At 44.3% G+C, this 26962-nt stretch overlaps 1 protein-coding gene across 1 annotated transcript in view; it reads right to left on the bottom strand.

The window, feature by feature from the left end:
* Positions 1-26962, bottom strand: part of HSD17B2 (hydroxysteroid (17-beta) dehydrogenase 2) — a 49174-nt gene that overhangs the window by 16528 nt on the left and 5684 nt on the right. Inside the window, exons 2-3 of the mRNA XM_012648207.1 lie at positions 6570-6782; positions 4948-5133 (exon numbers count right to left, since the gene is read on the bottom strand). Of these exons, the coding sequence (XP_012503661.1) occupies positions 4948-5133; positions 6570-6782 (399 nt within the window). The remainder of the gene's footprint in view (positions 1-4947; positions 5134-6569; positions 6783-26962) is intronic.

The raw sequence follows: 26962 nt of genomic DNA, 5'->3' as shown, positions 1-26962 counted from the left end.
TCTGCAAAAAATTTTTTTTAAAAATTTAGCTGGGTGTGGTGGTGGCATGCACCTGTGTCCCAGCTACTCGGGAGGCTGAGGCAGGAGGATTGTTTGAGGCCAGGAGCTCAAGGTTACCGTGAGCTATGATTGCACCACTGCACTCTAGCCTGGGTGACAGGGTAAGACCCTGTCTCACAGTAAAAAAAAAAAAAAAAAGAAAGAAAAGTAAAAGGGATGCAGGGCCGTGTCCATTAATAGAAATAATAACAACTCATACCCTCCAGGGCATAGATATACACATGAGGAACCACGCTGAGAACTTTATGTGGATGATTTCATTTAAGCCTCAGAACACACCTATGTGGTCATATTTCCTCCACTCATTATTTCCTCCACTTTATGGGAAGAAAAGTGGAGCTTAGAGAGGCCACATGGCTGTAGCGGTTCTGGATGGTGGTCACCCAACCAGGAAGTGGAGAAGAGAGCTCCACCCTCCTGGCTCCCAGCCCCCTTCAGAGAGGAAGGGATGGAATCGCCCTGGGGTGGAATGAGGGGGATGGGGAGAGGGAAGGGGCTGGCTGGGAGCAGGAGGGAGGAAAGGATGAGTACGGGGAGGAGTGAAGGAGGAAGAAGACACAAGAAGTCAGGGATGTTCCTGTAGGATGGCTTCAGTTTGTGTGTGAGAGTCCCAGACAGGAGGCGAACAGAGTAGGCAAACCCACTCTGTGATCAGCAAACACAATTCGTCATAATAATCCTTTCTCCTGCTCTGCACCCCTCTTGCCTTCTAAGGTGGGCAGATCCTGTGGGGGTGGGGGTGGGTGTTGTTTATTGAGCTGCTGAGAGCAGGTGGATGGTAGATGAACCTGCTGGGCAGGAGGAAAAAGATATGGAAAGGGGAGAAGGAAAGAGACAGGGAAGACCTGGGAGCCAGGAAGGACAGGGATGGGGAGGTGACCAGAGGAGAGGTGGCTAGCAACTGAAGACCTTTGGAAGGAGAAAGAAAAGCATCTAATGGGATTTTAATTCAAACGTGCTTTGTGGTATGGGCTATACCCTCTCCTCCATCTTTCGACAGAAACTTTAATAAATCCATGTTTTCTGGACTCGGTTTGCTCTCATGGGTTGCAATAAACTGCTAAGTGTTTATTCAACATGGTGTAAAGAATGAGGAGAGAATATCCACAGGGACCTGAGTTACATAAGACCAGGAGGAATGGACTTTGAATTTGTGGAAGAGGAAAATCTTTGGGATAAGTAATGAGTTGCATGTGATATGTTATAAATCAGAGATAATTAAAGATTAGAGAAAAGTAAATTGAGATCGTAAAACATGCATTTATCATTGTAGCAAGAACTGATGCCTTGCAAAGAAGGATATCTGCCTGGATGTCCCCCAGGAGTGCTTCGAAGGCCTGGGGCAGAGTGAGCCTTGATGTGACGGCCCACATTGAATATTGGAAGGAATATCAATATTGGGCAGGGGGTTGAACATGGAGAAAGGGTGGATGCACCCCACCTGTAAAGAAACCGGGATGGGCCCAGAGGTATTTGATCTGATATCTAGCTCAACCAGAGGTATTAGTTTCCTATTGCTGCCGTAACAAATTATCACAAACTTAGTGGCTTAAACAATGTAAATTTGTTACCTTACACATTGGAAGTCAAAAATTCCACTGGGCTAAAATCCAGGTGTCAGCAGGGCTGTGTTTCTTCTGGAGGTTTCAGGGGAGAGTCAGTTCCCTTGATTTTTCCAGCTTCTAGAAGCCGCCAGCCTTCCTTGGTTCAAGACCCTTTACTCCATCGCCGGAGCCAGCTAAGTACCATCTCCCAGTCTGCCTCTGCCTCCGACCTTCCTGCCTCCGTCTTACAAGGACCTTGCGATTGCATCGGGTCCACCCAGATAGGCCAAGATAACCTCCCCATCAAGGTCCTTCACGCCATTACATCTTCACAGTCCCCTTTGTCACATAAGGTAACCAGGGATTGGAATGTGGATGTCATTGGGGGGCCTTATTCTCCCCACCAGACCAGCTGCCTACTCACAGCAGCCTGCGGTAGTTTCTTCAGAGTTATTTGCTCTGCGGCAAGGAATAATTGGAAGAGAGTTATCAAATCCAGCTCAGCCTTTCCTGGCTGGTACAAATTCCATGATAAATCTCTACCACCACAATTCTTGTCAGTTCAGAAGGTGACAGAGGTGCCAGTCTCGAGACAATCTGATGGGTCAGGGCAGCCATGCGCTCCCTTTGGAGAACCCTTAGTAGTGACTGACTGCCTCTCCCTCCCTCCATGCTCCTTGCTTCAAAATGAGGAGAATAACAGTGATGAACTCCCAAATAAGCACGTTTTCCAAAATTGCTATGATATTAATTTTGCCAAGTGATACATCATCGAGTCAGTATCACATTGGATGTTAATCTCTGTGAATTTGTTGTGAATTTGCCTTTTACACATCCCTTGACTTTCTTAATCCTTGTGTTACATTCTAGCTTTTCTTTTCCTGCTCAAAATCTTTTTTATATTATTTCACAAAACTCTCTGGTAAGTGCTAGGGAGTCTCCCTCATTGTGTTCTCTGCTGAATTCCTTTGTTCTTCATCAATGAGGGTGTCAGGGCTGAATTGTGCCCCCCACCAAGAATTCATACGTTGAAGTCCTAACCCCCAGGACCTTAGAATGTGACTGTGTTTGGAGATAGACCTTTAAAGAAGTGATTAAGGTTAAAAGAGGTCATAAGGTGGGGCACCCTTGTTCAGTGACTGGCATCCTTATAAGAGGAAGAGACATCAGAGATGTGAACACACACACACACAGAGATGACCACGTGGGGACATAGCAAGAAGGTGGTCATTTGCAAGCCAAGAAGAGAGACCTCAGGAGAAACCAACCCTGCTGACACCCTGATCTTGGGCTTCCAGCCTCGAGAACTGTGAGTAAAGAAATTTCTGTTGTTTAAGTCTGTGGTAGTCTGTAGTATTTTCCATGGCAGCCTAGCAAACTAATACAGAGGGAAACTGTCAGCATTCTGTCTTGGTACCACCTCCCTGCCCTTTTGAGTACCTGTGTCTCCCATCTCTCGTGATTTCTTGCTGTTGTTTTAACAACTTCATAAAATGCCTTGCGTGGATCCTGAGTCCTGCAAATGAACTTGTTTCTAGAGTTTCTCTGTGACACAAGAGATCAAAGCTGGATGTGATTACGGGGGACCCCAAACATCTTGGTGATTGAGTGGGAGAAGGGAGAGACAGACACAGGGAGGAGCTTGTCCAAGAAGGCTCGAAACCCTGGAACACAAAAGACCAGAGGACAGAAAGAACTCAGGAGAGCAAGCGTGGAATGGCTGGCAGCAGCTTTCGTTTCGGACTTGTTAACTTGGTGATGATCCTAAGAAAATGGGATGGAAACAGTAAGGCTGAGTATAAAGCATTTGCACAACCAGAGGGTGGGAATAAGAGTGAGATGTGGATTTATTTGAACACCCAAAACTTCCCTTCACTGCGAATGTATGACAACAAAATAAGAAATTCCGGCTTGGAAAGTCCTCTAGAGGCCAAGTTTAAGACATATGAACGGGCATCCTCTGTAATGGAAGTTCTTTGCTCCCCATCCATTCATCTGTTTTTCATTTTTCGCTCAGTCACACGCTTGCATTTCTTCATTTATTGATTGAGCTGCTACTATATGCCAGACACTAGGCCTAAAGCACATACTCTGTATGTTAGCGACAACTCAGGTAAAATCTTATGCATGAAGGAGCTGCTCAAAGTCGAGAACAAAGAGAGAAAAGAGGAAAATCATCCTTGTCAACATGCCAAGGAGAAGGCGAAGATCAGTTATTTTATTAATAGTAAATATTTGTTGAATAAATGAGACTTTCCCAGACGTACCAGACAGTTTCAAGGACTTGAGAAAGGGGAAAGCTTCCGCAGAGGTCACTACGTAGGGCTAAGTTCAGAACAAAGATAGGGATAAAATACTGCACCTGAGTTTCCTCGGGATTCATTTGTTTTAGCAAGGTGGCAAGGGGTTGGAAATGCTTTGAGGTTCTCATACAAGTTAAGATGTAATACTCACTGCTCCTAACCATCCTAGAGGAACCTTCTCTCTCTCTCTCTCACTGGCCCCTTCTTCCTTCCCTCTTTCCCTCCCTCCCTTGCTTATGCCTCAGGCCATCCAATGACTCCGGACCAAGACACACAGCAGTTAGGTTCAAGGAAGTTACAGAGTCAGAGCCAGAAAGGGAACATGATGGGCAAAACAATAATTGCCAAGAAAATACAAAGAATCCCCTAAAAGAAATTCTTCCAGAACCATTATTCACATTACAAACAAACAAAAACACAAGAACCAATCAAACAAAAAAAAACAACGATTTATACTCTTTATTTAAGAAAATATTACTTCATTGATCTGACAGCGAAGAGTAGAGTTCCTCTATTTGAAGGCAGGATCCTGGAATCCAGAGCCCATCCCTTTGGCCGCCCTCTCTCCCATGCAGTGACCCAAAAGACAATCCCACGGATGTTTCCCAAAGCTGAGTAAGGCCCTGAAGAATCCCAGTTTGAAAATGTCTGTCCTAGAAGAAGGGGTATGGTATCCCACGCATGGACACTGTTTATGGAAAGGGAGATCGTTAAGCCCTTGAGCCATGCTGTCGACTATTTGTCCTTTGAAACGGAGACAGACGGTCCAATGGCGCATCCTGGCTCGGCTGTTGTGAAGATATGTAAGAACCCTAAATCCCCAGGAATGCACAGATGAGTCGGAAGGCAGATAAGAGTTTGTCCATGAAAGGATGTGAAAGGAAAGAAAGATCCTGTCCTATTAAGGTCAACAGGCACTATACGTAATCCTGACCCAGCCCGGCCTTTCCGTTCCCTGCTTTCTTGTTCAGCCGCAAAGAATACAGTGAGCCCCATCTTGTGTCAGGCACCCCATCACCATGGGGCAAAGGCTGACTCACCTGCCATGCTGCTCATATTCACCAGCCTCCCCTTGGATTTCCTAAGAAGAGGCAAAAACGCCTTCGTGACTTCCACAGCACCGAAGAAGTTCACCGCCATGCACCGTCTGTACTCACTCATGGGAATGAGCTCTCCGTCGCATGGAAAGCCAAGGATCCCCGCATTGTTGATCACAGCCCATAGTCCTGGGGACAGAAAGGAACAGCTTTGAGGCTGGACAGGACTGGAGAACGTGAGGATTTTTAACACCTCAAGCTCTGGAGTCAGACACACCCCTTTGAGATGGAGAGTCTAGGCAGATCATAAACTCTCAAGTCTCAGTCTCTCTGGATACCTAAAACAACCTACCTTGGAGAGTTGTGTGAAGAGTAAATTTGTGAAATATGAAGCAATGGTTTTTGAGGTTTTTTTTTCTCTATTGTCTCCAAGCCCTTTCCTACCTCCAGGCAGCTAGATGTGCCTTGTATGCGGGAAGGGATGACAGTCTTCGGCTGGCTTTGAAGTTTCAAAAGCCTCCTCTTTGTCTCTCAAAGGAGCACATAGAGACAGTATAATATCTTTACAACAATGCAGGATGGTGTAAGAGCCTGTTTTTCCTAATCCACACACTAGAAAAGATCCCCTAAAGAAGCAGGAAAATTAGAGGGGAAGTGTCAAGACCTGGGATGATTTTAGGGTCCCCAACAGAGTCTCCAAGCCTTATTCCCTGACCCAACCAGCACGAACCCCTTGGCCTGCTGCTGATATCCGGAATCACCAGGAGGGCTTGTTCAAACACAGACTGCTGTCCCCACCTGCAGAGATTCTGGCTTGGAGTGTCTGGGTGGGGCCTGAGAATCTTGCATTTCTAGCAAGTTCCCAGGTGATGATGATACTGCAGGTTTGGACCACATCTAGAGAACCATTGCCTACAGGTAGTGGTTTTAGATCTTAACTGCACAGTAGGATCACCTGGGAAGCTTTAGAAAACTGCAATGCCCAGACCACATCGCAGCATCTTAGGTCAGAAACAGAGAGCTGGGAGGGCAATAGGGGACTGGGGACTCCAAAGCCAAGGAGGGGGGGTGTGTCGACATGTTTAGGTACCACAGAGGAGCCCAGAACTTGGGCTTCAGGATAATGCTTTGGCAGAGCAGTGACGGGGCATGGCGAGAGCCGCTGTCGGGGTGGAGGCGAAGAAGTGGAAACAGAGGGTGCCAGGGTTCCAAAGACCTTGGCCATGATGGAGGGAGAAGAGAAAGGACAGTGAGTATAGCAGGACAGTGACATGAAGCTGTTTCTCCCCAAGCTGGGGAAATCCTAAAGCATGTTAATATTGCCGGGAGGAAAGCAATGAGGGGGCAGGGGGCAGTGATGCGTGGGAGAGTGACCAGGAAGATGGTGGAGGGGAAGCGATAGAGAATTCTGGAAGTCCTGTGAGGATAGGACCCGTGTCTAAGTCATGCCTAACATCTTCATGTCTGTGCAGGTCCCTGCGTGTGGCAAGGGCTCAGTGCAGGTGTTGTCAGGGCAGTCATCGGCCAGAGGGGCATGAGGGCATGGCATCCCGGGCTGGAACAGAGTTGGGAGTTTGGGAGGAGGGTGAAGGGCCTTCAAGAGCATGGGCGGCAGAAGGCGGTACCTGTGTCCTGAACCTTCTCCGCAACTTTGCCAAGAGCGTCTTTTATCTGCTCCGGGTTGGTGATGTCCAGCTGGAGCACCAGGAGGCGTGGGGAGCAGGTTCTTCGCAATTCCCCTGCTCCTGCGCCCTTTTCATCCAAAACGCCGGCAAATACCGTGAAGCCCAGCTTGTCCAGATACTTGCACAAACTGTGGCCAATCCCGGAATCGCTGCCTGTAAAGGGTCAAGACAGGAGGGAGTGAGCTCAAACCAAAGTGACAGGAGAAATGATTTAATAAGGAAAACATTGTATGTGGTCTAGGATTGACCGTGTTCTCCGCAGAGGGGGGTCCTGAGGAAGTTTCTTTATAGCTAAGTGGGGAAATTGGTGAAGAAAACAAGACAGACACATTTCTCTGTCTACAGAAAGGGAGGTGGGGTAGGATGGGGCACAGGTAGAAAGAGAAAGGCTCAGAGGAAGAGTGGTCCAGAGATGGTGGCCAAAGAAGAACTTGCGAGGGAAAACCAAGACATCTAATGGAAATATTTTAATTAATTTCTACTGTGTAGTATTTGCTGTAACCTCTAGCACCCATAGAACCTTCAGTCAAACATTCGTTCCAAAATAATATTTAGCGGTTGGTTTTGCTTTGTGGAGCAAAAACAGAGGCTGCCCACAGGGGCCAGTTCATTCTGAATTATAAAAGAAGGCAGTTCAGGGCCACCTGAGCTTCTCACCTGCCCAGACCTTTTCCCAATCCATGGCCTGCCCAAAGCCATTGAGCAGACATCAACCCTAGAAAGAAAGGTACAGCAGAAACCAGACAGAAAGCCCTAAGTGCATGGCTTTGTGAAAACAGAGCAATGTGTAATATGTAAAATATGTGCTAGGCCTCTCAGAATTTGAGATGGGAATTTACCCAGTCTAGTCAGGAGGATATTATGGACCCTGGAAAAAATGTTTTACTCCCACAAGTGCAAAACACAGATGTCTACAATTGCAAAGTTGAAGACAACATGGACATAAAATCCCCCACTGAGCCACACCCTAATAAAGGCATAACAGTTAACATGTCTCTGCAGTTTTAATGATGAGAAATCATTTCGTGTTGGCCACGTCATGTGATCTGTCCTGTAAGCCTTGAGGGATCTCTTTTATCGGTTTTCAGAGGCTATAATCAGGCATCTCCCTGCCAAGTATTGGGAGATGGGGAAAACCAAAGTGCACGCAGAGAATCAACGCAACGATCAGTGAGTGAGCTTGAAGATCTGACTTGCAGGCTAACGAGACCTACCTGGAATCTGGCCAGAAGGGTTACTGCCCCAAAAGCAAGGACAGACATTCACATACACTGTCAGTAAATGCCTAGAGGACTAAGATCTACCACCACTTTAAATGTGCATATCCTTTGACCAAAGAATCCCAGTGTCTATCCTAAATAAGTACTCAAATATATTCAGAGACGCATAAATAATGTTCTTTCCAGCACTGCATATAATAGCAAAGGAAGGAATTAACCTAAATGCCCACGAACAGGAAAATGGTTACATAAATTAAGGTACATACAGTGGAAAATGACACAGCAATTTTAAAACATAGGATAGAACTATACAAACTGACATGGATATTGCTCCAAGATGCTTTGCACAGCAAAATAAAATAAGTTGCAGTATAACACTTATTAATAGAATCCAATTTAATGCAAATAAAAAAGAAGGGGAGCCAATTCTATACCTATGTATAGAAATGTACAGCAGAGAATTTGGAAGGAGAGGCCCTAAAATGGTAACACTCGCTCCCCCTCAGAGGAGAGGCGGGATGAAGAGGGCTTTGTCTTGGAATGTTTTCCACTTTTGCTATAGGAAAGTCATTATTTTTCTTGCGTAATTTCTTTTTTCAAAGGCCAAGCCAATTATAATGGAGATTGGCCAGCCCTGTAAGTATAGGAAAGGGTGCAGGAGACAGGCCAGCACAGCTGGCATCTGCAGACACTGCCCAAGAGCGGGCCAAAGGTACGGGCACTCTGTTCTTCTGACACCCCTGTTACGAAATGAACGCATCTGGCTGCCATCATTGATCGCATTTAACTTTTGTTCCATCTCCTTCCTTCTTATATCCCCATGTGTGTCAGCGCCCGGCAACTAGCCCCTGTGTGTACCTGGTCTCTTCTCCCACCTGGGCCTGGCCGGAGGAGGAGATGGCATCAATTGAGGCAGACACAAGTGTGCCTCATTCATTAGAATTCTGGTTCTAATATATAATAATGTATGTGGATAATGGTTTTTGAGCCCAGCAAAAGGGGCTTTTCCCTGAAGAAATTGCTGGACAAATCCAACTTCTGGGTCTACAGGGCTGAGGCCAGATAGCAGACACAATGCTGTGCAGCCTCTTCCTGGAAACCCCTAAATATCCCTGCTGTTCAAGCCTGTCTTATAAAATTATTCCCCAGATTCTGCAGTAGAGATTATCTTTCCCATTTTACAGATAAGAAAACTGAAAATGAGAGAGGCCAGGTCACAGAGACGGTAAGGTTGGACCTGGGCTCTTCATTAGATCCTAAATCCAAGTCCGTGGTTCTCCGTCGTACTGGACCAGCCACCTTCTCCTTTATCTGTGTGAGCAGAGAAGGGAGGAATGAAGAAGCCAACCCCAGGATGATCACCTTGTGGTCCTCAAGGAAGGATATGAATTAACCTGGAAATAACTAGCTTAGAACCAGATTGGAACGAAAGCTGTGCCTGGAGCTTGGTTATCCCCAGGCTGCTGGGCGAGGCCAGGCGTTTCATGGAGAGCCCCTCCCATGCCGTGCGGCACCACACCTATGCTTCTGCCTTCTTACGGGCATAGCTGGACACGATGGGGCCATGGATTTTAAAGCTCCTAATTCCCTTTATGTAATGTCAGTATTTGCTGCACAGAGAGAACCACTCTGCAGTGCAGAGATGAAGGCCACGGCCCCAGCTCTAAGTAGCACGTAAATACCCAACAAGGGCGTCTGCTGCTCTCCAAGGAGCTGACGCAGGTGAGAAAGGGTCATCCACCTATTTGGAGCTGCTGACCACGAAGCGATGCAAACTGTCACCTGCGTTCAAACCTGGAGTCCATCATCTGCTCCCCAAATCCAGATGAGGAACATGAACTCTGCTCTTCCCAGCCCTTCTGGCCTTGCATCCCACAAATACTTTGATACATTCTATGGCTTTTGTGTGTGTGCCTCCACCCGTGATGCCGACAGCTGCCTCTTCCCCATAAGAGTACTTAAGATTATAATCGTCCTGTATAACTACATCCCTTGACTGTGGCTGATTGGACCAGGATCAACCAGCTTTTTCCTCCCCAGAAATGTGGAATTCTGGCTGCAAGATGCCGGGCAATCTTCGTGACTGTTTGACCCAGAAGGATATCAAACTCAAGAGCTAATAGGGGGAGAGGGTTCTGCTTTCCATCATGTGCTTGGAAATATAGGCTAAGTCCTTCTGAAGAATAATACGAGGCAAAGCCACAAATACAAGTGGAGTCTCAAATCAGGAAGTATCTGCAGAAGTAGGAGAGCAGCGTTCTTGGCTCATGGCAGCATCCCGGTTTCTGGTAGACCCCGAGTGACCTCCTTCACATGTGCCTTAAGACATCCCACACCCTCATTAGAATACTCCTTCTTTCTCAAATTAGTTTGAGTATCTTGCTTAAATTCCATCTTTTTTACTTATTATAGACAAACTAGTTACTGCTGCTTTGGAAAACAGTCTGGCATTTCTTCAAAAGGTTGCGCAGTGTCACCAGAAGACTTAGCAACTCCGTTCCTAGGTATATACTCAAGAGAAATTAAAACATATGCCCACACAAAAACCTGTACACAAATGTTCACAGAAACATTTTCCCTAATAGCAGAAAAAAGGAAACTAACAAAATGTCCATCCACTGATGAATGGATTAAAAATTGTGGTCTATCCTACCTGCGTAACGCTGGAGAGGTTAGTTAACCTCTCCTTGCCTCGGCTTCCTTATCTGTAAAACGGGCTTAATAATGGTAACTACATCCATTACTATTTGTGAGGTGCTTAACAGTGCCTATTTCAAGTAATTACTATAGAGGTATTTTTCTAAAAAATAAAACTGTGTCATCCTTTCTCATGTTCGGGCCTTTCCATGCACAACATTGGTAGACGGAGAGTGAGTCTCTAACGACAGCCAGCCGAACCTCTTGGTGAAGACTCAGACCACCCGATTCTGCCTCTTCCACTTACGAACTTTGGGGACAGTGACATATAACCAGGTGCAGTCTCCATGTCCTCATGTGGAAAGTGGGGTTATCACAATACCCTCTTCCCAAGCCGACCTGGGATATGAACAAGACAGAGCATCTTGCGCAAGCCCCGGCGTGTTGTAAGTGGCTGTTCTCAGGGTTGTGGCTCTCGATGAGATGTTATGTCTGACTTACATTATCAGAGACCAGGCTGTGCTACTCTAGTATCTATAAAGTCTGGGAGGCTTTGCAGGGGTCAGAGGGCCTGAGACCAGGCTGTGCTGCCCTAGTATCTGTAAAGTCTGGGAGGCTTTGCAGGGGTCAGAGGGCCTTGAGAAAGTATGTGGCTGGGGAGACACTCCCTGTCGAGATAGGATAACCTCTGTGTACTCCGGAGACCCAGAAACAAGGCCAGGGCCTTCATGAGAAGGCAGAAGGGTTTCTTTCATAAGAGTTACCCAACAGTGCAAACTAGTATGGCTCACATGCTTACCATGTTCCAGCCAGCCCCACGTATATTTACTCATGGATTCCTGCCAACCACTCTGGGAGGTAAGTAGTTTTACATGTCAGTTTACAGAGGAGGAAACTGAGGCACAGAAGGGTTTAGTCATTCAGCTAGAATACAGCAGAAGTAGTTTGGAACCAGGCAGGATTTGGGATATAAACATCTGGGATATAAAATATTCAAATCCTCCAGAGCACAGGGCTTAGCATATAGCAGGTGGTCAATAAAAGGTGCGTGTTAGATGAATGAGCATTTAAGAAGGCACTGGAACCTGAGTGCCTTAAGAACCTGGAGAGGGTTCTCTGTCGCTGCTGTTGAGGGCGCCTGGTTCAGAATAAGTGCTCAACGTGGCAGAGAAAATGCTGAGGTTGGTTTTAACAAATCCCCTTTGAGCTCATTCTCACTCTAGCGGCCTGGAAACGCATCAACTTGGAGCAAGCGATGAGTGTTAGAGTCCCATCTGTGCAGGATTGGAGTGAATTTAAAATAGCAGTTAATTCTAAAAATATTAATAAAGTCTCAATTTATGTGCCAAATGGAAACAATGTGAATCATCTTGAACTTTAAAGAGTTAAGAATTGTATACTGTAGTTTCAAAGTGTATTTTTGCTACTGCCACATGGGGGCGCATATTAACCGGTGACCCATCCTTTGTTGGGTCAAGTATTAAAATTAGGCAAATTGCAGATAATGCAATTATTTTCAGAATTCTCCAGGTTCCTTGAATGGAACACGCCCACCCGGTAAATACAAGACTGAGTTATGGGATTCCTGTGCTCTTAGACACAGGCGAGGTCCCTCACAGAGAAGGGAGAAAGGGTAAGAATTTGCAAACCTGTAAATGGTTTCTAGTCATTATTAAAACATCATACAAATAATAAAACCTCGTGGTCAACAGCGAGATCAGGAAAAGAAGGCATTATCCATAACCTCACCACTCTAGCATGCCTTTCATGTTTTTTTCTTCTAGTCTTTTTTTCCTACATATTGTTCTTTACCAATTATAATACACATATAATTTGACAACACATTTTAAATTAATATTATATAAGCCAGTTTTACATATTTCTACATAGGTATTCAAAACCATAATTTTTTATTACTAGATTAAATTCTCCCTATTAAAATGCAGCCAAGAGAAATGATGAGAACCTGGATTCTACAGCCAGGATTCAAATCCCAGCTCTGCCACTTACCAGCTGTGTGACTTTGGTCAGTCACTTAACCTCTCTGTGCCTCAGTTTCCTCATCTATAAAATGGGGTGATACTAGGACCTACCTCATAGGATTTTTAGAAGGATTAAATGATTTGATATATTAAAGTAATTGGATCTTGCAGGGTCTGGCACATAGCAATTGCTGGTCAGGTATTTATTAAGCAAATGGTAACTTCTTATTTAATCCACTCTACTCCTTTCTAGCTACTTCTAGATTCTGGAACCAAAAGGATTTTCAGTTCAGTTTTCCTGTCAAAAGGTCATCACAGCTTTTCTAACCACCGTGACAATTCAGCCAACGACCACAGCTCTGCTTTCTGCCAGTGGTCCCATCTCTCCCAGACCCTGTCCCTAAAGCTCCTCTGAGCACCCCCTTGGCCAACAATATCTTCAACTGACAGTAGCTTAAAGCGGAGCTACTCATGGGGTCAGCACCTTCAGAGGCACCAAGGCCCTTTCTCATAGAGGAACTCCAGTTCTGAGAGTGGAATGGACAAACACAAATTGAGGACCCCCCATGCATCAGTAAGAGGACGTGGTCTGAATGTGCATTTCATTCGGCCCACACAATGTATTTTGCAAAAATTTGAGCTACCACTCAGAGTCGGGAGATTTCACCTGAAAATCCAGACCAGTGGTTTCTCTTCAGGCCCACATTCCCACAAGGGACCCATCAGCTGAGGCTGAGGACCCTAGTGGCTGCCACTCAGATGGGGCTTAGCAGCAGACAGACAGGTTTCTATCACCCACATCCCTCACTAACGTGACCTGCCTTGAGCCTGCAGCTCTTTGCGCCCAAGGCTGCTGGCATAAATTTTCCCACTTAGAAAAGTCATCTGGATAAGAAGTTGTTTATCTGGTTGGAAGCCTGTGGGAAACTAATGGCAAAAGGACTTTCCCTTCCCTTTTGTTTGTGATTTAGGCAATCCATCAGATTGCCACCTGCATGTTGACATTACTTCTTTCCCACAAAATAGATAAAGGTATAATAAAATGATAAGTAAATCAAATAAAACTCTAGCACACTGAAGACTCCCTTCAGGCCCAAACAAGGCTAAGCTCTTAATCCAGGAAGAGAAAATGCTTGACATCCCTCCTCCTTTGCCCCCAGCTATCTTAAAGAATAGTAACTGTGTGTGGCAAGGCCCTGGGAAATAACTAGATCTTTCATGTCAATTTTTTTTTTTTTTTTTTTTGAGACAGAATCTTTGTTGCCCTGGGTAGAGTGCCGTGGCATCATCATAGCTCACCACAACCTCAGACTCCTGGGCTCAAGCAATCCTTTTGCCTCAGCCTCCCGAGTAGTTGGGACTACAGGTGCGTGCCACGACACTAATTTTTCTATTTTTAGTAGACATGGGGTCTCACTCTTGCTCAGGCTGGTCTCAAACTCCTGAGCTCAAGCAATCCTCCTGCCTCTGCCTCCCAGAGTGCTGGGATTACAGGCATGAGCCATGGCGCCCAGCCTCATGTCAATTTTTTAATGGAAACGAATGCATTTTCCTAGAACATAACCTTTATAAACATTTCTCCCATTCTCTTGTTATTCCTGTGTTAACATGAGCAACTGAGATGCCCAAAGATTAAATACCTGTCTAAGGCTGTGCAGCAAGGATGTGATAGGGTCGGCTCTCAACCCCAGATTGGCTCTTCCTAAAGCACGTTCTCTTAGAGCTAAGATGCATTGCCTCCATCAGCACCTGGAGCGGGAGGAATTGCACACAGTAGGGACCAATATCGGGAGCTCTCTGCTGGCTGGAGTCCTGTCACTGGTGCCAGCTCCCTTCAGAGAGGATGGACTCCCAGCATTTGCGCAACAGCGCAAACGCCCTACGACAGCTCTTCCAGAGGGGAAAACGCAAGGAATTTGTTCTCAGTGGTGTGTGATGAAACAACTCTAAGCCTTGCCACAAAATAAGCAACTGATTGGGGGGCATGGGCAACACAGGTAACCTAAACATCTGTACCCCCATAACATGCTGAAATAAAAAATAAATAAATAAATAAGCAACTGATTAAGTGGCTTAGCTGGGTTTGAGCAAGTGACCAGATCCCCAAAACACAGTCTAGTTCTGACACGTCTGAAATTTACCTACTGCTTCCCCCTTCAACCCTAAAGAATTCATCACCGACTACCCTCAGTTGCTTCACCTGCTGGAGCTCCTTGTTCTCCTAAATGGTGTGAACGGTGTCACCCTCATTCCAGTCACCCAGGACCAGTTTCCCCACCCTCACCTTTATTCAGTGCCAATACCTTCCATCCTAAGGACTTCTGTCTCCATTTTTCCTTTTCTGCATCTCACGGCAGAAAATCCAGCTCAGTTCAGCTCAGCCTGTCACCAGATTGCCACTGAGATGGGGAGACGCATTCTCAGGTGCAGCAGAAATCCACATCATAATTGTTCCTATTTTCATATTACACCCATTAACAGTATTCGAGGGCTGTCCGAAAAGTATCCAGCCATGTGCTATGTTCCCATTATATCAACAATGGCTGGATACTTTCCAGACAGTCCTCGTACACAGAGCAGGGTGCCACACCTTGTGCCAGTTAAGAAACACAGACGTGGCTCTTGATACTGACATCCCCAAAACTGATGCTGATAGGGATGATGTGTGGTCAGCTGAGATATCCAAAATTTCAGAAATCCTCAGCCAAGGCAAGAAACCATTAGAAAGAGATGAATTGAGTATCCAGATAAGGTTGGAAAAACTTCCTGTTGGGGGACTCAGCCGAGATTTTTCCAGCCCTATTTCCTCTCTGGGCATCTTTGCAGAGATCAAGGGATTTTTTTTTCTTTTTAATCTAGTAACTGCCTTCCCTAAAAGGAAAGAAAGCAGGAGGAGCCTATCCAAGAGCTGATGATCACGAAAATAAACAAATGTGGTGCTCTGGTTTGTCGTAAGGGCCATTGTTAACTTCTGAGATGCCTTCCTGCCTCTCTTCACCTTCATTCATTCATTCATTCATTCATTCACGGAACACTGTGTTAGGTCCTAGCAGTATCACCCATAAAAAACAAACACTCCCTAACTTCACGGCGCTTACTGCCTAGGACAGAGGTACTCAATCCTGAGTCCCACTACAATCTAAACAATGTCAATGCCCAGACCCCATCGCCAGAGAGTCTCATTGATTTGGCCTGGATGGGACCAGTGCTCACCGGCAACAGTTTCTAAATCTCTCCAGGTGATTCCAAAGTATAGCCAGGTTTGAGAACCACTGATGTAAGGCAGGAATCCTCAACCAGGGGTGGTTTTGTCCCCTGGGGGATATCTGGTAATGTCTGGAAACATTTTTGGTTGTCACACACTGGGCGTACTACTGGCATGTAGTGGGTTGAGGCCAGGGATGCTGCTCCACATTCTCCAGTGCACAGGGAGGCCCCCACTGCAGAGAATTATCCAGCTGTGAATGCCAGTGGTGCCAAGGCTGAGAAACCCTGGTCTAGGGAGAAGGTGGACATTGCATAAATCATTACGATATTGATAAATGTTGTTAATAGAAAAGATCTAGGAACCACAGCCATAGTCTACATTTATGGAGAACTCAAGGTTTCTCCTCAAGGGAATACTAGGATACAAGGGAATACAAGGGAATACATTGAAAAATAGTATGGGCACTCCTGGGCTCAAGCAATCCTCCTGCCTCAGCCTCCTGAGTACCTGGGACTACAGGCACAGCTAATTTTTTTATTTTTTGTAGAGTTGGAGTCTCACTATGTTGCCCAGGCTGGTCTCAAACTCCTGGCCTCAAGTGATCCTCCTGCCTCTGCCTCCCAAAGTGCTGGGATTACAGATGAGAGTCACCATGACCAAGCCTGTTTTCTTCTTTCTAAAAATCATGTATTCTCTAGCTCTGTCCCCCTTAGAAGCAATGACAATCCAGTAGCAACGAACACACTAACTGCCCGTAATTGTGGTCTCTAATACCGTTTCCTCAAAAAGGAACGAAGGCTTCTTTGAGAAATGGCTAACTTTAAATTTGGGGTTCAGATGAGACTGAGACATCCTGTTGTTTCAGGAAGCAAGGAAACCATCAGAGACTACTGAGGTCAAATCAAGAGGACATATGTGCCTATTTGAAGAGGTTCCCATTAACCACAGACAGAAGAATTTGAGCATCAAAAATGGTGATAATGATGCAAAGAGATGTCCCTCCATGTTTTCGTGCCCACTTTCTAATTGGCTTGTTTGTGTGGGTGGCAAATAAGCATATAATAAGCATATAAAAAGCATATAAAAAGATGATCACTAACCATTAGGGAAATGCAAATAAGACTACATTGACATGTTACTACACACCTGTTAGAACAAGCATGTTTCCTCGCACTGCTGTGCATTTCCAGTGGCGTGCTGGAGCGAGTTTGTAAGGCTCTAGAGAGCTGACATTAAATATTCGGAAATCCGTATCCCTAAGCAATATTACTTGACATGTTATAGGTATTCAATAATTTCTGTTAATAAATTAAATTTTCAAAGTATAGCCAATGATGCACTGATTGGCCACAAACAGATCCAAAAAAAATTCAGACCCTTTCTTTTTAACAACCACATTTACTCATTCCTTTTTTACATGAACTTAATTTATTAAAGGTCTCTTACATTTTATATTCCCAAAGGAAATTGAACTATGCAGATGACTCAGCATTCTACTGAGATCTAGTCACCAGGAAAACCTGCATTGCCCTTAGGGCACTTGTGAACCAACACAAAGCTGATGTGGGGTGGCATAGGAAGGCCCTAATGACTTTTGCTTGTCTAAGGGGACTAGGTCCAAAAAGTTTGAGAGTTTTATGTTTATATACGTTATCTCATTTCATGTCCAAGATCACAAGGAAAAGTGGGTCTTTTTTAAAAATAGGTTTTATTTTTTAGAGCAATTTTAAATTTATAGAAAAATGGGAGGCTGGGTGTGGTTGTTCATGCCTTTAATACTAGCACTCTGGGAGGCCGAGGCAGGAGGATTGCTTGAGCTCACGAATTCGAGACCAGCCTGAGCAAGAGCGAGACCCCATCTCTACCAAAAATAGAAAAAATTAGCCGGGTGTGGTGGTGCACACATGTAGTCCCAGCTACTTGAGAGGCTGAGGCAGGAGGATCTCTTGAGCTCAGGAGTTTGAGGTTGCAGTAAGCTGTGATCATGCCACCGCACTCTACCCAGGGCCAACAAAGCGAGACTCTGTTTAAAAAAAAAGAAAAATTGGGAAGGTAGTACAGAGAGTTCCCATATACCAGACATACAGTCTCACCTATTATTAACACCTTACATTAGTATGTTACATTTTCTACAATTAAGGAATCAATATTGATATATTATTATTAACTAAATCTGTACTTTGTTCAGATGACATTACTTTTTACCTAACGTCCTTTTTCTGTTCCAGGATGTTGTCTAGGACACCACATTGCATTTAATCACCATGTATCCTTTGGTTCCTTTTGGCGGTGACAGTTTCTCAGACTTATCCTTGATGGTTTTAAGGAGTATTTAAGGAGTCAGGTATTTTGTAGACTGACCCTCTATTAGAATTTGCCTGATGTTTTTCTCATGATTAGACTGGGGTTATGGGTCTGGAGGAAGAAGGTCACAGAGGTAAAGTACTATTGTCATCCCATTATATCAAGGGTGCACATCATCCACATGATTTGCGACTACTGGTGCTGACCTTGAGCACCTGGACGAAGCAGTGTTTGTCGGGTTCCCGCAGGACACAGTTACTCTTTCCCCCGCTCTCCACACCACCGTATGCTTCAGAAGGAAGTCACTGTGCCCGGCCCACGCCTAAGTGAGGAGTTTTGCTCCACCTCCTCTCGGGTGGAGTGTCTACATAATTCCTCGGAATTCTGCATGGGAGATTTGTCTCTTCTCCCTCACATATTAATTCATTCAATTGTGTTATCAGTATGGACCCATGAATATTGATTTTATACTTTGGGTTATAAGCCAATATGACTTTATTTACCTTATTGCTCAAATTCTTTTAGCTTTGGCCATTTGGAGCTTTCAGTTGGCTACTGCAAAAAAATGTATTCTTTCTCTCATTGTACAGATGAGGAAATCAAACTTCGGAAGGAATATAAAAAGTTTCCGATGCTACCCAAGTAACAAGGGCAGAGGTGCTGTTTGAACCTACCGCCACAGGATTCTAAGGCATGTGTCTGTTTGTCTGTCTGTCCTACCCTCCATGTTCCCTCTGAATAGTGTCAACCTTTGTGAATCAATGGCTGGTGTGTGTTTTACCTGATAGAGTTATTCAAGGCAATCACGCTTTTGAGACTACCAATCTGCTATGTGCATTACAGAGAAGCTTAGTTATTTTAAAACTTTTTATTAAAGTACATGTACATACAGAAAAGAACCCAAAGTTTACGTGTACAGCCTGGGGAATTTTCAGAGTGAATCCACTCGTGCAACCAGCACTCAGGTCGAGACACAATACGTGACTAGCTCACCAGAAACCTCCCTTGTGCCTCCTTCCAACTGTCCCCAGCCCTCGTAGGTCACCAGTAGCCTGACTTTTAATAGCCTAGATCAGTTTTAGTGATTCCTACTTTAAATAAATGGAGTCACACATCGAGTCCTCTTTGTGGCAGCTTCTTTTACTCATTCTCCTATGTTGTCGTGTGGCATTTTTTTTTTTTAAAGATTCCAACCCAATATTTCACAAGAAAGGTTACAAGCAAAGTAACACTTGTAAAAACATGTTAAGCAACTACATAAAAAGTAAATTTACTTAAGATTAACGTAACACAAAGGGGAAACTACCCAGAGCTGTAACCACATTGCCCTATTATCTCAAGGAGGGTGAGTTCCTCCTTCCTGTCATTATCTCTAGTTTTATCTATGAAGAGCAGCCTTGCTAATATCCCCGTGGGTCTTTTTTCACGGGAAAGATGCTTCCTGATTGACGGGATGTCATTCTTGCCAATGCATGGCCAAAAGCCCACGTGGCTGCTTCTAGTATATCATGATACAAGACACTACTTGCCAAATTTGAATAAAATACTACCCAGAAATCCAAGAGGATTTACAGTTTTCTGTTTCATTAATAATCACCACCATCGGCCTAGTTCCTTGCAACAGGGATGGCAAACCCATGGCACCCAGGCCTCATCACCCTTCTCACACCACTGTGGACATTATTCAATCAAAGCTCTCTTTCTCTTAGAACCTATTCACCCCAACCCTCCTAGCCAACCAGAGATGGCACAAGAGAGGAAACTTATTCACCATCCTTACTCATACCCAGAACACTGTGTTATTTTTTAGTTGGGTCCAGGCTTTCATTGTATAGGTTTCTAGTTAAATCCAGGTTGCTTCTTCTACTCCATCCCTGCCACATCTCTCCCCCTCTCACGAACCTAATCTGGTGTCCACTTGCCCATCAGGTGGTAGACAAAGTACCCTGCCTGGATTTCAATAACCTCTACCATTTGCCCACATCCAGTCAAGCTTTCTGTGTTTCCCAACATCAGAGCATACCTTCTATTCCAGTTGGGCTGGTTTCTTCATCATCTTACACGTGTCCTGTTTATCCCACCCTGCACGTTCCTTCCTATTCATTACCTGGTGCTTTCAACAGGCCTTTATTAAGCACCTATCATGTGCCGTGCACTCTCCTAGATCATGGGGACACAGCAGTACATAAAACTACTCAAGCCCCTGTCTTATGGGGTTTACATTGTAGGGGGCGATACATTCAAGAAACAAACATCTGCACGTGAGTTGCTTTGCAGCAGAATAGTGACTGGGGAACAGGATGCTGTTCTGTTTGGAGTCCAGGGAAGGCAACTCTGAGGGGGTAGCAGCTGAACAGCTATCCCAGGGAAGGGTGTACTAGGCTCAGGGCAGAGCTGGTGCAAAGGCTCTCAGTTAGGAACATAATTCTCAGAGGAAAAGCAAGGAGGCCATTTTAGCAGGAACAGAATAAATGAGCAAGAGAATAATAGGCAAATCAGAGCAGTAGTTCAAGGCCAGTTCATGTGGGGCCTTTAAGTCAATGGTTCTCAACTGGGACAATTTTGCACTCCAGGGGACACCTGACAATGTCCAGAGACATCTTTGGTTGTCACAACTGGGGTATGTTACTGGCATCTAGTGAGTAGTGACCAAGGAAGCTGCTAAACATCCTGCAATGCACAGGCCAGACCCCACCACAAAAAACTATCTGGCCCCAAATTTTAACAGTTCCAAGGTTGAGAAGCTCTGCTGTAAGCCATGGAGAAGACTGTGAGTTTTATTCTAAAGTGTAATGAGATGTTATCAGAAAGTTTTGTTTGTTTTTTTTTTAAGACACAGTCTTGCTCTGTTGCTCAGGTAGAGTGCCATGGCATCAGCCTAGCTCACAGTAACGTCAAACTCCTGGCCTTAAGCGATCCTCCTGCCTCAGCCCCCCAAGTAGCTGGGTCTACAGGCACGCACCACCATGCTCGGCTAATTTTTTCTATACATTTTTAGTTGTCCAGCTAATTTCTTTCTATTTTTAGTAGAGACGGGGTCTCACTCTTGCTCAAGCTGGTCTTGAACTCCTGACCTTGAGTGATCCTCCCACCTCGGCCTCCCAAAGTGCTAGATTACAGATGTGAGCCACCATGCCCAGCCTGTCAGAAAGTTTTGGAAAAAAAAAGTAACCCAACTTGACTTAGGTTCTAAAAAATCAGTTAACTTTGTAGGAAATCATAATTTGAATGATAAGAGTGATATCAAAGGCTACCACTTACTGAGCACTTATTATATTGGAGACACTGTGCTGACCATGTTATCTAAGATATCTCAATAATTTTCTTCATTGCTTCTACCATTTTAAAATGTTTGCCGCCCCCAGTAGAATGAAAGCTCAATGAGGGCAAAAGTTTGCTTTGTTACCTGTTGAATCTCCAGCACCTCGGGCAGTGCCTGGTAGACGCTGGGCACCCTGTATGTGTTGAATGAATGAATGGCTCCTAGGTCCATCTGTTTATCTCTGTTTCAGATCAGAGAACTGACCTCGGTGTCTGTTGCCTGAATCACAGCTATGAGCGAATCTGTGTTTCATGGTCACTCCCCAGAGAACAGTCTCCAAGTCTGATGACAATCCCCAGAAGGGAAAGTTTCCAGTGGATCATACTCTAGGTGAGTTGTCTAAGTCATTATTGCTATACCTTGCTAATCTCTGACCTCCATTTCTATTATTTATTCATTTGCCAAATGTCCACTGAGCTCCTCATATGTACCAGGCAGTGAGGACAGACTAGCGAGGGAGAAGATGTGATCCTCCTCTGTGTTGGTCAGGTAAGGCTCCCATAACAAAATGTCACAGACGGGGTGGCTTACACAACAGAAATCCATTCTATGATTCTAGAGGCCAGAAATCTGAGACCAAAGTGCCAGCATGGCTGGGTTCTGGTGAGGGCTCTTTTCTTGGTTTGCAAATCCAGGGACAGGGAGAAGAAGAGGGTCTGCTTTCTGGTGTCTCTTCTTATAAGGGCACTAATTCTACCATGAAGCCCCACCCTCATTATCTCATCTAAACCTAATCACCTCCCAAAGGCCCCACCTCCTAATAACATCACATTGGTGATTAGGGCTTCAACATATGAATTTGGCGGGATACAATTCAGTTCCTAGCACGTGCTATGCTCACAAAGTTTATAGTCCAGTGTAGGATATAGATGCTACGTGTGTGGTATCTAGAACATCATGTATTGTGGTAAGTGCTATAAAGAAACCAAAGACGCAACACCTTTCACAATAGCATCGAAGAAAATTAAACATTTAGGAATATATTTAACGAAGGAGGTGAGAGATATATATAGGGAGAACTACAAAACACTGAGAAAAGAAATCGTAGAAGATGTAAACATGGAAAACCCTGCTATGCTCGTGGATTGGCAGGATCAATACTGTTAAAAATGTCCATACTACCTAAAGTGATCTACAGAATTAATGCAATCCCTATCAAAATACCATCATCATTCTTTACAGATCTAGAAAATATAATTCTATGATTCGTATGGAACCAGAGAAGACCTCGTATAGCCAAAGCAATCTTAAGCAAAAGAACAAATTGGGACGCATCAGTTTACCAAACTTCAAGCTTTACTACAAGGCTATAGTAACCAAAACAGCATGGTACTGGCACAAGAACAGAGATATAGACCTTTGGAACAGGACTGAGAACCCACATATAAATCCATCTTCATATTGTCATCTAATCTTCCACAAAGCAGACAAAAATATACATTGGGGAAAAGAATCTCTATTCAATAAATGGTGCTACGAAAACTGGATAACCACATGCAGAAGATTGAAACTGGATCCCCACCTCTCATCTTTCACAAAAATCAACTCACGATGGATAACAGACTTAAACCTAAGGCATGAAACCTTAAGAATTCTAGAAGAAAATATTGGGAGAACTCTTATAAATATTGGCCTAGGCAAAGAATTTATGAAGAAGATCCCCAAAGCAATCACAGCAGCAACAAAAATAAATAAATGGGACCTTATCAAATTAAAAAGCTTCTACACAGCCAAGGAAATATCATTAGAGTGAATAGACAACTGTGGGGACTGGACCTAGAAGAAAGCATGGATGGATGGAAAGAACATGAGCAAGGTGAATGAAGGGACAGGCGAAAACACCTGCCTGAAGCTGTTTGCTGAATGCAAAGGTCCCCTGAAAACAGCTGACCTGTATGAAACTCGTTAAAGAAATTAGCAAACACCCTGACTCTTTGCACATGTTCTTGGAAATAAATACGGGGAGGAACTTAGCTGAGGAGGCCATTTTCTCCTTTAGACTTTGGCCTCTCCCCTTCTCTCAAAACACTATGTGTTTTGAGTAATTATTCATTCCTTTGCTACTGAGCTCAGGAACGAAAAGCAACTGCAACGGACAACTTACAGAATGGAAGAAAATATTTGCTTTCTACACATCCGATAAAGGGCTGATAACAAGAATCTGTATAGAACTTAAGAAAACCAATAAGAAAAAATCAAACAATTCCATCAATAAATGGGCAAAGGACATGAACAGAAACTTTTCAAAAGAAGACAGACTAATGGCCAGCAAACATATAAATAAAAAAGTGCTCAACATCTCTAATCATTAAGGAAATGCAAATCAAAACCACAATGATATATCGCCTAACTCCAGTGAGAATGGCCTCTATCAAAAAGTCCTAAAACAGCAAATGCTGGCATGGATGTGGAGAGATAGGATCACTCTTACACTGCTGGTGGGACTGCAAATTAGTACAACCCCTGTGGAAAATAATTTGGAGGTACCTCAAAGAGCTAAAAATAGAAATACCATTTGATCCAGCAATCCCACTAGTAGACATCTACCCAAAGGAAAAAAAGACATTCTATAATAAAGACATCTACACTCAAATGTTTATGGCAGCACAATTCACAATTGCAAAGATGTGGAAACAACCCAAGTGCCCATAAATATATGAGTGGATTAATAAAATGTAGTATATGTATACCATGGACTACTACTCAACTGCAAAAAACAATGGTGAACTAGCACCATTATTATCCTGGATAGAGCTTGAGCCCATCCTTCAAAGTGAAGTATCACAAGAATGGAAAAACAAGCACCATACGTACTCACCATCAAATTGGTACTAACTGATCAACACTAAGGTGTTTACATGGCAGTAATATTCATTGGGTGCCGGTCAGGTGGGAGGGGGAGAGGGGGTGGGTAAACTCACAACTGATGAATGCAGAACATACTATATGGGAGAAGGTCAAGCTTGTAGCCCTGGCTTAGGTGAGACAAATGCATTATATGTAACCAAAATATTTGTACCCCCATAATATTCTTAAATTAAAAACAAAAGTTTCAGGTTAAAATCCTGGAAATATAAGTCAGCAGACCATAAGAGTGTCAGGTACACAAAAACACAGATTTACAGATTTGCTGGTCTTCGCACAGAGAGACAGTTGACATCACAGAAGCAGGTGAGACTTTGCTACATGGTGGAGAATGTAGCAAAATAAGAGGGCTAAGGACAGAGCCATAGAGATTACCTTTGGGGAATGGTAGGAAGAAGAACCTGGAAGAGTCCAGGGACAGAGAACTAAGGAGACGCACGGAAATGTAGTATCTTGGAAGGCAAAGGAGGCTATGTAAAGAAAGAAATTAAGGTTGGCAGTGCTAGAGTAGAAGTCACACGCTAGTGATTAGGAGGACACCAATGACCCTTGGAAAGCATTTTTGGCAGCCTAGTGGGGGCCAGAGGATGTTCAGTTTTTGCCACATCCTGGATAAGCAGAAGTACGCTGAGAACTGAGTCAACACAAAGCCCCGTCCAGAGCAAACCAACAATTAAGCTGCTGCAGAACAATGGAGCTCCCCGCAGCTCGGCCATGTCACTCTGCCCTTAACATACAGATGACCCCAGCAGAAAGAACAGCAGAGATAACTACCTAACAAATAAGTGGGTAGATTGGGACAATCCTATTGTGTCCAACCAACGACCACAAAAAGTTGAAGACATTTCAGCAGCATGGTTTGTTCACTCACGACTCGCGACTCACTCCTTATTAACACCGCATGGGGTCTTATGTGTTCAGAGACTGAGGAGCGGGGCATGGTCCCTCCCTGCCTTCAAGCAGCTTACAATACAGTTGGGGGGATTTTCATTTCATGAGAATAGTCCCCAGTCAAAACACACCATCTACAATGCCTAATAAAATCACCATTCAAACTTTTACGAAATTGTTTGAGTTAACCATACCGTTTCATGCTTCCCCCTAGAGAGTTAAGATGAGGCTTAAATTCATGATAAAAGAGCATACGTGCATATATATAAAGCATCTGATAGATTGGATTACAGGCTCACTGAGGACTGTACTGACTCCTTAATATATGCCTCAGTTAGCTCTTCCCTTGCAACATCAACCATCACTCTGTTCCTCTAGTTCCAAACCTAACCAAGGTCTAGTTCAGTATTTCCAACTGCCAATGGCATTCCGCTTGAACCCCCCATCCTGGCTCTCAAACTCAGTCCATATGCCATCTCTCACATCATCTCCCTCTGCAAACATCTTTATCCCTGTCCATGGTACCCTCCTTTCATCTTGGCCTCATAAGCATCTTCTGCATCCAATCAATTACCAAGTTCTGTATTAAGCAGAGTCATATGCACATCATAGATGTTCAATATTACTTTCTGACCACGTGGACACATTTTATATCCTGGTAACATCTGTAGACTAATACTAATGGCTATAAACTACTAATGACAGTGGTTAAGAGGATTTTGGTGGCAGATGGATCTCACTTGGGTTTAGTCCAATCTCTGCTACTTAGTTGCTCAGTGACTTTGGACACATAGTTTCCTTGTTTGCACAATGTAAGTTGTTAGGGCTGCGAGAATCAATGTGAAATACATATAAAGCCCAGAGCACAGAGATGGTATTTCTCTTAGTCTTTTAGTCCACTGTCAATGTTTATCCACTTAATCCGATGTTAAATCCAAAGGATTCTTACTCATGGTATATTGTTTTTTAAAACTTTTAGTTTAAAAAATCCAAAGCAGCCCAAATCCCAAGATGATAACAACAGCATTCAACTTTAGAACCTTAATTGGACTATTTAGTAACTCCCAGGAGGAGCCATCACCCACCTTGGGTCCTTTATTTCAAGCACAAGATAAAGATCTTCACTTAAAGCAGATTTCACATCCTCTCCTGGATCCATCCTCTGTTGTATCCAGTTTTGAAAATTTCAATTAAAAATTATCTAATGCAACACGCTTTATTGAGTGCTAGCCGTATGCGTGGTAGCTACTTAACCAATTATCCTGGCATCTCTTCTCATTTTCTCTCGAGAAGGCTACTTTTTGATCCTTAACAAGGTCCCTCCTTCGTCCAGCCTTCCCCAGCCTCTCACACAGGACCTGCGCCCACTGGGGCTCCGCAGCACTCTGGGAATCCTCTTGGAGATGCCTCCTGTACCCATCACACAGCCACAGTGAGAAGGGGCCGTGTCTCCCTCATTGGACCATGAAGCCGCCATGTGTGTGCCCTGCACACGGCAGATGCCAAATCAGTAATTAACACCCAGAGGTGGTTGAAAAAGACTGGAGGAGCCAGGATGAAGGGCCTCAGGGTAGAAAATTAAAGTTACCTGCGCTTCTCCTCCCAAGCTCAGCGGAGAGGCTGAGAAGGACGGTGCGCAGCCTCAGAGGAGGGGAAGGAACCTCAGTGAATGTGGGTCCAAGATTAAGAAAAAGTGGGAGTTTTCATCCCATCACTTGACAATAACTGCGTGGTCTTTTAAATTTTCTTCCTCCATTATTTCTGGAAAATGTATGTCACCTACCGGGCCCTCAATAAATATTTATTGAATGAATAAATGAATGGTTTTTCTCTCCACTTGTTTGTCAACCTCTGCTTTTTTTTTTCCTGTTCTCTTTTTGTTCTTCCTAACCACTCCTCAACCT

Source organism: Propithecus coquereli, unplaced genomic scaffold, assembly GCF_000956105.1.
Source record: "Propithecus coquereli isolate 6110/MARCELLA unplaced genomic scaffold, Pcoq_1.0 Scaffold280, whole genome shotgun sequence".
Classification (NCBI taxonomy): domain Eukaryota; kingdom Metazoa; phylum Chordata; class Mammalia; order Primates; family Indriidae; genus Propithecus; species Propithecus coquereli.
This window is presented reverse-complemented; position numbering and strand designations above follow the sequence as displayed.